At 44.6% G+C, this 14,491-nt stretch overlaps 1 protein-coding gene and 1 long non-coding RNA gene across 13 annotated transcripts in view; one reads left to right on the top strand and one right to left on the bottom strand.

Annotated features, from left to right (window-relative positions):
* The window catches only part of DAB1 (DAB adaptor protein 1), a 1,241,370-nt gene that overhangs the window by 1,206,466 nt on the left and 20,413 nt on the right, over positions 1-14,491 (top strand). For all 12 annotated transcript variants that reach the window (XM_017956763.3, XM_017956575.3, XM_021923232.2 and 9 more), the window contains 3 exons: positions 3,296-3,358; positions 5,695-5,803; positions 13,902-14,450. In XM_017956763.3, coding sequence (XP_017812252.1) covers positions 3,296-3,358; positions 5,695-5,803; positions 13,902-14,450 — 721 coding nt within the window. The remainder of the gene's footprint in view (positions 1-3,295; positions 3,359-5,694; positions 5,804-13,901; positions 14,451-14,491) is intronic.
* Positions 5,883-9,148, bottom strand: LOC116269501. The gene is made up of 3 exons (XR_004177097.1): positions 8,907-9,148; positions 7,181-7,261; positions 5,883-6,183 (listed from the first exon to the last, which is right to left on the bottom strand). It is a non-coding gene; the product is annotated as an uncharacterized LOC116269501 (long non-coding RNA).

Below are 14,491 nucleotides of genomic sequence, written 5' to 3'. Positions count from 1 at the left end.
CTGTCTGGGCATCCAGGCATTTCCATACATCATCTGAGATCTAGGTGGAAGTTTCCAAACTTCAATTCTTGACTTCTGTGCACCTGTAGACTCAACACCATGTGGAAGCTGCCAAGACTTGGGGCTTCTACCATCAGATGCCACAGCCTGAGCTGTACATTGGTCCCTTTCAGCCATAGCTAGAGTGGCTGGGACACAGGGCACCAAGTCCCTAGACTGTACATAGCATAGGGACCCTGGGCCCAGCCCACAAAACCACTTTTTCCTCCTGGGCCTCCAGGCCTGTGTTGGGAGGGGCTGCCATGAAGGTCTCTGACGTGGGCTGGAGACATTTTCCCCATGATTGTCGGAATTAACATTCGGTTCCTTGCTACTTATGCAAATTTCTGCAGCTGGCTTGAATTTCTCCCCAGAAAATGGGTTTTTCTTCTATCACATAGGCTGCAAATTTTTCAAACTTTTATGCTCTGCTTCCCTTAGAAAACTGAATGCCTTTAACAGCACTCAAGTTACCTATTGAATGCTTTGCTGCTTGGAAATTTCTTCCGCCAGATACCCTAAATTATCTCTCTCAAGTTCAAAGTTCCACAAGTCTCTAGGACAGGGGCAACATGCCACCAGTCTCTTTGCTAAAACATAACAAGAGTCACCTTGCTCCGGTTCCCAACAAGTTCCTCATCTCTATCTGAGACCACCTCGGCCTGAATTTTCTTGTCCATATCGCTATCAGCATTTTGGGCAAAGGCATTCGACAAGTCTCTAGGAAGTTCCAAACTTTCTCACATTTTCCTGTCTTCTTCTGAGCCCTTCATATTGTTCCAGCCTCTGCCTGTTACCCAGTTCCAAAGTCACTTCCACATTTCTGGGTATCTTTTCAGCAACACCTCACTCTACTGGTAACAATTTTACTATATTAGTCCATTTTCATGCTGCTGATAAAGACATACCTGAGACTGGGAAGAAAAACAGGTTTAATTGGACTCACAGCTCCACATGGCTGGGGAGGCCTCTGAATCATGGCGGAAGGCAAAAGGCACATCTTACATGGCAGCAGCAAGGGAAAATGAGGAAGAAGCAAAATTGGAAACCCCTGATAAACCCATCAGATCTCGTGAGACTTACTCACTATCGTGAGAACAGAATGGGAAAGACCAGCCCCCATGATTCAATTACCTCCCCTTGGGTCCCTCCCACAACACGTGGGAATTCTGGGAGATACAATTCAAGTTGAGATTTGGGTGGGGCCACAGCCAAACCAGATCAGTTTCCTTCTAGGTAATCCCACAGCACACCATAGAGACCCCTGTTGCTATTTCTGCTGCATTACATGAGATTATCTGCATCTACAGATTGGATGTCCTCCCCTCCAGTCTGTAAACTCCCTGCAGGCTGAGAGTTGGCGTTTCTCATTTTTATGTTCCCAGCACATAGCACAGTGTTCAACATCTAGCAGTTGTTGAAGATTTATCAAAAATTATTGTGCAGTTGGAAACAAAATCAGTCCTTATAGGGCCCTATTGTGTGCCAGGTGCTGTTATTCAATCTGAAAGCTGAAAGGGAAGGAAGAGCTGCAAGTAAGTTAACAAGGCCAAGTTTCTCTCCTTTCAGCAAAAAGAGACTTTTGTGCTCTTTCAACCAGGCTTAACCAAACATCAAAGAAAGTCCTCCTATTAATGTTGTCAATACATCTGCAAAGGCGATATTATCATCTCCATTGCCCAGATGAAGGAACTGTAGCTCTGAGGAGTTGCAGATATTGAAAGTGGTAGAATCCAAATATGCCTCCTGTTGGAGGTAGCTACTATCTGGGGCCAGTGGTCCAGGCAGTAAAGGAATTTATGAAGACATTTGTAGGTAAAGAAAGGTAGATTTATTAGAGAAAGTATGAAAATACATTGCAAGATTGCAATGGGCAGCACAGCAGAGAAGGGGCTGTCTGCAAAGAGGCAGGGGCTGGAGGGAAGTTTTATAGGGTTATGCTGGAGGGGCTACCTGAAAATGAGGTTGTGCCCTTGGGTTGTTTGTGATTAACCATCCCTCAGAACAATTATTCCTTGTTCTTACCCATCTGGGGCCCTGCCTGACCTGGGGCCCCTTTCTCATGTGGTTTATCTTATCAGTACTCCACACCCCCAGGCATGGAGTGTAGGACATTTTCCAGAGCCCAAAGCTCACTCACTTGCCAGTAGGAAAGAACATTCCCTTCCTTGGATGAACCCTAGAGATCCAGCCATGACCTGGTTAGAGCAGTTTGAGTACAGGAGTCCTGTGTGGCAGGGCAGTTGGACTCTTCACATCCCTTCTACTAAGTGGTATGTTTAGGTTCCCCCAATTTGAAGCTATCACTTAAGATCTGAAGATGAGGGAAAAGTGCTTTTTCCTTAGTGGACAGGTTTGTACAAAGCATGTGATTACATACTTGTCATAATTAAGTCAGGCCATAGACTCCCTACAGTCTGTGAATTTGGCAGTGTGTGCAGATTAGTTCTAAGTGTATCTTAAAGAGTTTCTTTAGCTGTTGTGGCTGGCCTTGCTCAGATACTCCCGTGTGATGGATGAGGAGATAGATGATGCAGTGTCTGCAGTGATGGAGTTCCTAGGAGTGATCAATGATGTATACACCGGGTTGTTTTTGATGCCTTTCCTGGTATTAAATGAAATGTTTTCTTTTCCTCCAACCACATTTTTTATCCTAAAGATGGACTCTTTCAGAGAGTACTGTTTGACTGCATTCTCTGTATTCAGCAAATTTAAATCCTGGCCTGGATGACCTTGATATCACATCCCTGAGGCTTAGTTTATCTATTTGTAAAAATGGGGACGACGATTCCTACCTCTCAGGGTGAATGCTATTGGGAGCCCTTACTGACGTGACCATGAAGTCATGTCTGTACTTACACGTGGAAGGCATCTTGTATGTGTGGATACATTCATGAGATAAAAACCAGTGATGGGATTGCGTCCCTGCCTTTATCTCCTAGAAAGAGAGACAGTGCTGGCATATGATGGTAAATAAGTGTGAAGTGATGTTATTACTGCTTATGGGAAGTGATTAATGGGCAGTCTTGACCAAGGCTGGATAAATAGGCAGATGCAAGGAAGCAAGAATTGATTCTGGCTGCATTCAATGTTGCCTTTGGGATCCTGAGGTATGGTAATGACCCACCAGGATTATGGTTTATCTAGAAATGATGAAAAACAGAAATGTGTATCCCCATATCATACTGTGTGTAAAGCAGGACCCAGCACCACCACCTTTCTTTGTAGTTACATGATTACCTTTTTGTCTTTACAGGCTGTGACCCAATTAGAACTTTTTGGGGACATGTCCACACCCCCTGATATAACCTCTCCCCCCGTAAGTATGCATTGCTCTCTGAACCCTGCACCCCTTTCCTTTCTTTCCACATCCTCTCAGTGGCCGGAATATGGGCTTTGAGTGAAAGAGGCCTCTGGTGGATTTCAGCATTGACTCTTTCAAGCTGTGTGACTTGGACAAACTAACTAGTCATTCTGACCCTTAATTTCCTTGGCTATTTAAAAAGGGGAACTATGATATATGCCTCTGTTTTGCGAAATAAACAAGACCATGCATTCAGCAATGACAGGACTTGCCTGGGCACTTGCTGTTCTGCTGGGGTCTGAGAAGAGAGGCCCGAAGGAGATGTGGTTTCTGACTACAAGGAGCACATGGTGTGGTTGGGAATGTAGGCAGGAAACTCGGGACAACACATATGATGAGGCATTTGTCAGCACCTGCCCCAAGCCCAGTACAGTGTAGGTGGCCAGCCCAGTAAAGGAAGGACCTTCTCCCCACACCCTGCTCTGCCCATCCTTCTCTCCTTTCCCTCTTTCTTTCCTCTCTCCCTTCTTTTTGTTTTTTCCCTCCCTTCCAGCCTGCCCTTCAGCTTTGCAGACCATGACCTGGGCACTTGGGCCTCACTGAGCTTCTCAGGAAGCTCTAGACTCCCAGCCACAGCTTCAGCCAGGGTACCTCAGTCAATGCTTACAAAAGGACAGCGATTGCAGGGAGCCCTAATTTGAAAATGAAAAGAAGAAAACAGAATTAAAACCAAAGCAAAATAGAATCCCAGTGCTGGATGCATTCAAAAGCAACTCTGCAGCCACTGCAAAGAAAAGAGCCGAGATGGCCCCTCCAGCCCCTCCCCTGCCCATTCCCTGAGGAGGGCAGAGAGCAGTCAGCCGCAGCTGCACCAGCTGAAGCTGCCGGGAGGGGACAGCTCCTCTGGGCACTGCACAGTTGTGCAAACCGAGGGATGGTGCTATGGTTCATTGGCAAGATGCGCCTCACAGAGAAAAGGCTGTAACCTCACCACTGAGGACAGATGGCACAAGACACTGCTGCCCACTGCTGCCGCCTGGGAATCTAGGCACAGCTGCCCTGCTGCCAACACCTGATGTCCAAGGCAGCCTTGAGGGCGGGGACCGCAGCCTCTGTCCCCAAAGAAGCTGGATGGCTCTAGCAATTCTCATTCTCCCCTTTATCCTGGGCTAAAAGCTTCTTTCTGGGAACTTGGAGTTGCAGAACTGCAGGGCTATGCAGCTAGAAAGGGCTGAAGAGATCTTCTAACCTTATCCCCTTCATTTTACAGATGAGCAAACTGAGTCCCAGAAAGGACATGTGACTCACCCAAGGTCACAAAGGGGGAACAAAAGAACGGCGCTGACTGTTTTTAAAAGTGCTTAACACAGCAGCTCATGGCTGTGTTTCTGGCCCTGAACCCAGGCGCAGTCCAAATGGGTATTTAATAATCCTCAGAACAATGCCATTCGTCCCACAAGCTGCTAGTCTAAAAATGGCCTTGTCTAATTGCCATGATTTCAGATTAATTGCTTGCCCCAGCCTATTCCAAGGGGGAAAAAAAAAAGGATATTACAGCATCAAACAGATTTATACTCTGTAGGCAAAAGCCTGCTATAAATGGGTGTGGACATATACAAAATTATGAGTACTGATGTTTTCATTTCTGTATCCCCCATCTTGCCCACCAGTCCATGCAGCAGACCTTTTTTGAATTCCAGCATGGACTAGGCCCTGTAGAATTTTCAGTGGTGCAAGCATTGTTTCTTGTTGTCTTCTTGAAAATATTTACTTCTTTTTGCAAATGAAGATTGAGAGAAAATCTGGAGTTGGGGGGGTGCACCAGGATACAAGGGTCGGTGCTCCACTTGCTAAATTCTATTTGTTGATTTAGTCAACAACTGCTCATTGGCCGTGTATTAAGTTGCAGCCCCTGAGCTGGGCACACAGTAGGTCTTGAGTGGGTGTATTTCAATTTGAACTGGCCATCTCTAAAGAGTGAATGCCAAATATTATGGAAAATTTGATACCTGAAAACACCCCCCAGAGAGTAGGGGCTCAAACTAAATCATTAGGATACTGGCCGTTATTTGCCAAGCACCTACTATATGCCTATGCGTGGCGCTAAAAATTTAAGTGATGTAAAATAATTTAAACACATAATCTCACTTAATCCTCACAGTAGCTCTGGAGGTATCATTTCCCATTTTGTAGATAAAGTGTATGTAACCAGCACATGGGCTGCAAACCACATAAGTGGCTTGAACTGTGGATCCCTTCCCCTGCCCCTTAATTCCTGCATCTGCTACCTCCCAGCCTTGGTGACTGCTAAGCCAGGTCTCATGTGTCCTCTGCCTCTCTCTGTCTGGCAGACTCCTGCAACTCCAGGTGATGCCTTTATCCCATCTTCATCTCAGACCCTTCCAGCGAGTGCAGATGTGTTTGGTTCTGTACCTTTCAGCACTGCTGCTGTACCCTCAGGTAAGCCCTCTTCCACCAGCTTCCCTTCCTTTGGCCTTCACCCATTGAGAGAGAAAGAGTTTACAGAGCCAGATGCCAAATGATGACAAAACACTGCTATTCTCTCCTGTGACTCTTCAGGTGACACTGAGAAGCTGTTTAGAGAGGGAGATGATGTTGGGGTCCAGAGCTCTGGGATGTTACTGGCCTTGAATTCACTGATGTCTTTCACCCAGAGAGTTCAAGATTCTATGTTACTCAGGTGTGCAGCTTTTCGGAGCATGGCATACGCACAGCTGTGCAATTAGCCCAGGTCCATTTCCACTCTTCCACCTCAGCCAGGAGAGACAGCAATAAGCAGGGGAGGACATGAAGTCAGCTTTCTAGAGACTTCTTGAGACCTGATGGATAGAAGGGATCTGCCTTACTTGGTGCTGACTCAAGGAAGGGGAAGGTCCCCAGACAAAGTGGGGAGCACCCTATGGGATGAGAGCAAACTGCTGTGAGTTGTGAGAATAATGAGACACCTGGTGAGTTAGAAAGTATGTGTTCTGTTTTTCAAATAGTCTTTAAATGTATTTACTACTTTTACAACAAGTTAAAAAATATATATAGATATAGTAGCAGTATTGCAGGTGAGTTACAAATGGATGGAGCCCAGCAATCTTACCTTATTTCCATGGCATGAGGCATTCCATGTGGCCAGGCCACTGTATTTGCAAATAGCCAAAGGTAGTTTAGTTCTGTTTTTCACATACATGGGAGCCTTAAAGGGTTTTGTGGTTTTCTTTAACTACGTATTTGAAATCTGTGGCTTTATCTTTCTTGCCTTTATTCTTATAAATGGCAAATAGAGTTGTTTGAATATTTTAGAATACCAATCTTCTTGCATTTTTTTCCATAATTACTTTTAATTACATACTGTTAGAAGCAAATTCTTGCCACCAAATATAAACTGTGCTTTTATTCAAAGTAAATTAAAAATGCATACTCTGTTCTAAAATAGTTATGGTTATTACTCATGAGCTAAGGGATCATTATGAACTTTTAGAAGCAATAGAGGTTGGTAACCCTTGGATCTAACTTACAGTTTAGACTGCAGGTTGCCTAGAAATGTATTCGATTGTGAAGTTTCCCAGTCTAATCTTGAAAAAGGGATAGTAATGAAGACTAGTTTTCCTTACCTAAAATAGATATTAAAATATCCATGGGACTAGTATAATAGCACATGCCATTTTAAATAAGGGTAAGAGTTTTCTACCACCCTTCTATGCTTGACTTTTGTGTTCAGAGTGCCCATGATTTGTCCTCATTGTTTTGTCTGTAAAGACTGTGCTGGGAAAAATGATGGCCCCAAACTTACCAATTTGCAGGCATGTTCATTTCAAAAATACTCACCAGGTGCCCTCTATGTGCCAGGTCCCATGTAGGTGCTTGGGATGTGCGAGTCAACACAACAGACAGAGAGTCTACCTTTTACTGGGAAGATAGGAAATAACAAAAAAAAATAATTTTCAATAATATATTTAAAAATGAGAAGTGATAGGGACAAAAGAAAATGCAGACCAGAGCATAGGGGCTTTTGAGTGCAGGCAGAGGGCAGGTAAAAGTGGAGCCCCTGTGGTCACAAGGCGCTTTTGCCTAGGTGAAGTGTGACAGGACTAGCAGGGGCAGAAAAGTCTCAAGTAGACATCAGAGTTCAGGGTACTCCAGGCAGAGGAATGACTTGGTCCCCCAAGTCTCCATTCCCTTCTCTATAAATGAGAAGATGGGCCTAGATGTAATTTTATATCTCTTCCAGCCCTAACATTTGATTAAAAACACCCTGAGGACCTGCCTGAGTGTATTAGTCCATTCTCACGCTGCTGATAAAGACATACCTGACACTGGGTAGTTTACAAAGGAAAGAGTTTTAATGGACTCACCATTCCACATGGCTGGGGAGGCCTCACAATCATGGTGGAAGACAAGGGAGGAGCAAAGGAATGTCTTACATGGTGGCAGACAAGAGGGATTGTGTTCAGGGGAACTCCCCTTTATCAAACCATCAGATCTCATGAGACTTATTCACTACCATGAGAACAGTGTGGGGAAAACCACCCCCCATGATTCATTTATCTCCACCTAGGGGAGACGCATGGGGATTATTACAATTCAAGGTGAGATTTGGGTGGGGACACAGCCAAACCATATCACCGGGTCAGTCACAGCACTGCTCTGGGCCCTCTCCCAAACCGGTACCAGATTACGGACTTGGAAGACCTGGGTTTTAGTCTTGCTGCTTAACCAGCCACATTGGAAGCTGTGGACAAGCCACTTCCACATATCCAGATTTCCTTTCTTTAGCTGTTAAAATTTTGATAGATTACCTCCAAGATTTCAACTTTTAGAACACGAGTCTAAAATTAATTTCAATTTGCATGTTTTTGCTTTCTGACTCTAGTTAATATAACAAAACTGGCTTCAGTTGGTATTAAACTATGTGCCCGATTTCTCCCTTAACTGGACATAAAAATTTCTGCAGCTGTTGAATCCCAATCTCCTTGTCACTAGTTGTCCAGCCAGTGATAAGGAGATAGAGAAGTGAACTGGAGTATGTGATACAATGGATAGACTGGCTCCTGGGGGCTTTTGAATCTGATGGGCCAGGTTTGAATCCTGATTCAACCATTTATTTCTAAGCTTTAGACTCCTGGGCAAATTACTTCACCTACCAGAGTCAGAGTTTCTTCATCTTTATAACTGAGTGTAAAATAATACTTACTTTGCAACAATATCATGAGAATTAAATGAATCACTACATTAACTGCAGCTGCAGAAGCTGTATCACTACACACTGAAAACTGCTGGCACATCATCGATATTTAGTGTAGAATATACTGTATCATTATGATTATTCTGATTTCTACAGTAGATGAATATATGTCCTGTTCTACCTATATTTTTTCCTTTTCCTGGAAATTAGTGCCCGTAATAAAGTTTAGGTCTTCAACCTCTTGACTGCTTATAGCAGACAGCAGGAGAATGGGTGGCCTGGAGAATGTACTATGTATGAATACAGGCTCTGCCGCTAGCCAACTGCATCATACTCAGATAAATATCTTCTGAACCTCAGGAAACTTACCCATTTTAATGTGGATGATCATAATTCTACCTCATAGAGTTTTTCTAAGGATTGCATGAGTAAATGCAGGTTGTAAAATATGTACAGCAGTTCCTGGCAGTGCTTCCATCAGTAAGCACTCAACAGATGTTTGCTACATGGTTCTTCGGGAGCCTTGGATCTGCTATTCATACAGTGTGTAGCTGCATCAAATCTTCCCCTCATGGAGTTGCAATTTCTCCTCTACAAATTAAAGAGATAGCAATCACACTCACCCCAGAGGCTTGTGGAAAGGATCAACTTCACAAAAATGTCAGCTCCACAGGGTGAGAATGTTTTTGGTTTTTTTTGATGACTGTTTTGTTCTTTGTTTTGTCTCCACATACTAAAGCAGTGATTGGCACCTAGTAGAGGTAGTTTTGAATGAATGACTCCATCAAGTGAGATACTGTGGATAAGAGATATCATACAAGTTCTGCATAAATGTTGGAGGAGTTCCTTCATTTTTAGTGCTTTTCTTATATTTCAGTCTGCCTTTTTTTTTCTTTTTTCAAATAATGGGGGTATCCCCAGGTGTCAGCATCTGGCTATAAATCACAATTTTCAACACTTTTTAAAAACCTAACTGTAAGGCAGCAAGGCAGGTGTTCCCTTTCACTCCACAGCAAGATTTATGATTGCTCTGAACTTCATGGCATAAACAGATGCTCCTTGGCACCTCCTCCCTCCACTACTGGACATTAATAGTAAACAGTTAACAAGCTGTTAAGTGGCTGCAGTGGCAACCCCCACGTGGCTCCCTGTGTCTAGTGCCACCACTGTCCTGCTGCTGGTGTGTCCCTTCGCTCATGCACAAGATCATGTGGCCAGACAGCCTTAACTCACAGTCCAAGGAGAGCCGGGCTGCAGGGACCCCCTAGGAAAAGTGAGTGGGACCTGCAAGCTCCTAAGCATGATACCCAATTACCCTGTGCTACCTTTTTTTCTTTTGAATATTGTACTTTGGTCTGGAGCAGATGGCATGAAGCCAGAGAGACATGCTAATAGCTCTCTCCAGAAAAGTGTGCACAGCCCATCTGTTAGCTCCTTGTGGGAAAAAAAAACAAAAGATGGGAGGGGAAAAAACCTGCCACCAACAGTAGAATCATCAGAGATCACAGCATTTATGCATTGTGGGTTTAATCAGACACCGGGAAAAATGCAGTGAACGTATTGACTAGGACTTGTTCATCTTTATGTAGGGCCTTTCTCCCGTCCCAAACCATGCTAGGCAGAGTGGAGAGAGAGAGAGAATAAAGAGTTCCTGCCAACAGGTGGTTTCTAGTCTCATCAGGGAAGATAGAATAACCAGGCAATTACAATGCAGTGTGACAAATGTCATGATACAGGTGAGCACAGAGGACTGTGCAAGCCCAGAGAAGGACCAGTGGAGCTGACAGGAGCAAAAAGCCATCCAGCAGAGGTGATAGTGAGCCGAGCCTCCAAGAGCAAATCAGGGTTAGACATGCACAGAAGCAGCGGGATGGCTTTCCAGGCAGATGGGCCAGCAGAGACAAGAGACAGCACGTTGGGTTTTGTTTGCAACTGCTGAAGGGCAAGGTGCAGTGAGGATATGAATTGAAGATAGTGATGAAGAGGTGGAAGGGGCTGACCTCCAAGGACGCATAGCCAAGCTAAGACATGTGAGCCTTATACTAAAGACAGTGAAGTACCATATATGCATTTTAAAACAGTCGTTCCTGGCAACGAGGAGGGTGGAATAAAAGCAAAGCCAAAAATAGGCTTGATGTCAAGAGAGTGAAAACATCCCCTCATTCACCAAAATGGGCAGCAGGTCTTGGGTGATTGAATCCGTGGGTACTTCTCCACCTGCAGACCCAGCACCCCCTTCTTACTACAAATATTTACAATACCTCCTTTCATACCTTGAAATGAATTTCATAGATAAGGTAGTCTAGCTACACAATTTTTCAAAATGAATATAATTCTCTAATATAAGGCAGAAAGGAAAGAGAATTTGTAAGAAAAATGTATGTATTTAAATAAGGAAATACTCAGGCATGAGCACACTAGAAGGCATAACAGTCAGATGTATACACCTATAAGTAGAATCACTATCGAAAGCCACAGCTATAAGTCCAGACTGATACAGAAGTGTCATGTGGCTATACCACCATGAGAAGCGTTTCTGTCAGGGATGTCAGGGACTGCCATTTTCCAAAATAGTCAACACCTTTTGACAGTGTTCCAAACCAAAAATACAGTCTTCCCTCCCACGCACAGTTGTTGAATTCCTGGAAAATTAAATGCATTAAAATCAAGTGCAAAGATAACTTTGAATTCCCGTGTAATTCAAAGTCGATTCTGGGTGCAAATGATCATAAACAGGATGTGGAATAATGCTTTGTCATACGCATTGGTCTCATACATAATGAGATGTCTACTGTCAATGCTTGGGTCTCCTAAATGCCAGTAGTGTAACCCCCTCCACTTGTGACAACCAAAACACGTCCCACCAATTTTCTAGCCACCCCTAGGGGGCAGTAGTACTCCCACTGAGAACCACTGGGCCATATCAAAGTAAATCGGAAAACAAGACAGAGTTGCAGGATTCTTCATCTGTTGGTAGATTTAAGTCACTACATTATCATGCCATGGGTGAGGCAAGCTAAGCAAGCTTCACGTTTGAAGTTTCAGCTCCAGGGCCTCTTCATCCCTCTTGCTTCAGTGCAGTTGGACAAAGTAGTCTTATAAGATATTCTCCATTTTTTTTGTTGACATCCTTGTCTCATTCCGCAGAAGTATTTAACACTGCGAGATTAATCAGCAAGAAGCACAGGTGTCCTGTTGGTGCCTTTCTGGAGCCTCCTGTTAGGGAAGCATGGCATGAGAGGAAACGGGCACCTTGCAAGGAAAATCACCAGGCCTTGAATGTTGGCTCTAGCCTGTATCAGTCAGTTGAAGGCAGGTATATCTGTGACTGGAGTATGGAGTGAGACACCCTGCGTTCCATCTCTCTGGGCTCACAAGAGTCAGTGAGATGACTCATAATGTCATCAATGCCATAACGCCCACCCATTGTCCCTTTGGAAGTTGCTAGGATACTCTGCATCCATTCCTCTTTTTTTTCCTGGTCTCATTACACTGCATCGGTATCTTCCTACTGACAGCCATGGAAAGGCTTGTTTTGAGAGGCCCAGGCAAAACTGGCTTCTCTATTCTCTGCTCTGCCCAGCCTGGGAACTTGTCTCTCAGGCTCAACTGCACATAGAGGTGGCCATTGTGCCCCCTGAGAAGAGTGGGGACCCCTGGAAGCACATGTGAATTTCCTGCAGGCCTGCAGTATCCAAATACAATCAAATAGTAGGCAAGGTCTATTAACTGCAAAGATCGGAAATTGGTCTTGGCCATCTGGGTGAGGCAGTGTGTGGCACAAAGGAAGGAACCCTGGCTTTGGGGGAACAGACAACCTCAGTTTGATCCTGCTCCTACCTCATGCAACCTGTATGACCCTGAGCAAGTTGCTTTTCCTTGAGCACCAATTTCTTCATCCCTAAAATAGAGATAATAATACCTACCCTGCTGGAATTCCGTAAAGACGCAAAACACATACTAGTGTATCTGGCATGTTGTAGGCATTTAATAAGTGGAGCTTGTTGCTGTTACTGCTATGTTACTATTATTATTGTAACAAGTGTCACTTGTGCTCCTGTTAAAATGTATATGTCTTACCTAAAAAGAATAATACAGTGAACAATTATCATGGTAATACACATGAGTACAGGCTATGGAGTTTTGCAGTGTGTAACTTATACTGATGTATGAGGTGCCCCTGAGTGGACAATAACCTTCTTTTTTTTTTTTTTTTTTTTTGAGACAAGTGTCTCACTCTGTTACCCAAGCTGGAGTGCAGTGGTATAATCACAGCTCAGTGCTGCTTCAAACTTTTGGGCTCAAGTGATCCTCCCGCCTCAGCCTCCTGAGTGCTGAGACAATGGGACTCTGAGCATGTGCCACCATTCCTCACTACTTTTTAAAAATTTTTGGTAGAGATGAGGCCTTGCTGTGTTACTAAGTCTGATCTCAAACTCTGAGCCTCAAGCAATCCTCCCACCTGGACCTCCCAAAGTGTTAGGATTATAAGCATAAGCCACCACATCTGGCCCTATTTTTTTAATTCTCTAAAATTGGAATAATAATAATACAGAAATCATGCATAATACCTCTAGCTGCCATTTATTACATGTCTTTTGTATATCAAGCAATGTAATAAGTAACTCTCTAGCCTCTATCTAATCCAAACCATACTAGTAACTAACATTTACTGAATGTTGATCGTGTGTCCGGTACAATACTCCACATTTTAAATATGTACTCTCAATTAATCTTCAAATCAACCTAGCAAGGTAGAAGGTGTTTATACCCATTTTACAAATAAGGTCATAGAGCCTTAGAGAGATTTAAGAACTACTCCCCAAATTACACAGTTAAGAGGTGGCTGTTTGAATTTTAACCTAGGTCTCCAAAACTCCAACATTCAGATTCTTACTCACTTTGCACACTGCCTCAGGCCTGCGAAGGACGGTATTATAACCTGGTTTTACAACAAAGAGTCAGACTCTTAAAGAGCTTACGCAATTGAGAGGGTCCTAAGTGCAGCAGGAAGAGGAGGCAAGGAGAAAACCCAGGACGGCCTGCCTTCCATCCTTCTGCCCTGTCCCTGAGACACACAGCTTCTGAGGCTATGAGACTTTAGAAACTTCTAACTACAGAAATGTGATTATTAGCATTCTAGTTTTTGCTTACAGATCATCTCCTCAGAGAGGCTTTCCCTGACCACTTCTCTAGGATATAGGCTCCATGACAGCAAGGACTTTTGTCTTGTTCATCTTGGCATCCCCGGTCCCTGGCACATAGTCTGGCACTTAGTTGGTGCTTGATACATTTCTGTCAATTACCTGAGTCCATGCATCCTTCTTTCCCAGGACACCTGACTCTTCTTTTTCATTCTCCCAGGTTACGTTGCAATGGGCGCTGTCCTCCCGTCCTTCTGGGGCCAGCAGCCCCTCGTCCAACAGCAGATGGTCATGGGTGCCCAGCCACCAGTCGCTCAGGTGATGCCGGGGGCTCAGCCCATCGCATGGGGCCAGCCGGGTCTCTTCCCTGCCACTCAGCAGCCCTGGCCAACTGTGGCCGGGCAGTTTCCGCCAGCCGCCTTCATGCCCACACAAACTGTTATGCCTTTGCCAGCTGCCATGTTCCAAGGTCCCCTCACCCCCCTTGCCACCGTCCCAGGCACGAGTGACTCCACCAGGTCAAGTCCACAGACCGACAAGCCCAGGCAGAAAATGGGGAAAGAAACGTTTAAGGATTTTCAGATGGCCCAGCCTCCACCCGTGCCCTCCCGCAAACCCGACCAGCCCTCCCTCACCTGTACCTCAGAGGCCTTCTCCAGTTACTTCAACAAAGTCGGGGTGGCACAGGATACAGACGACTGTGATGACTTTGACATCTCCCAGTTGAATTTGACCCCTGTGACTTCTACCACACCATCGACCAACTCACGTGAGTGCCCCTCACTTAAGACATAAAACCCAATGAGAGCC

This window comes from Papio anubis, chromosome 1 (genome assembly GCF_008728515.1).
Source record: "Papio anubis isolate 15944 chromosome 1, Panubis1.0, whole genome shotgun sequence".
Lineage (NCBI taxonomy): Eukaryota > Metazoa > Chordata > Mammalia > Primates > Cercopithecidae > Papio > Papio anubis.
This window is presented reverse-complemented; position numbering and strand designations above follow the sequence as displayed.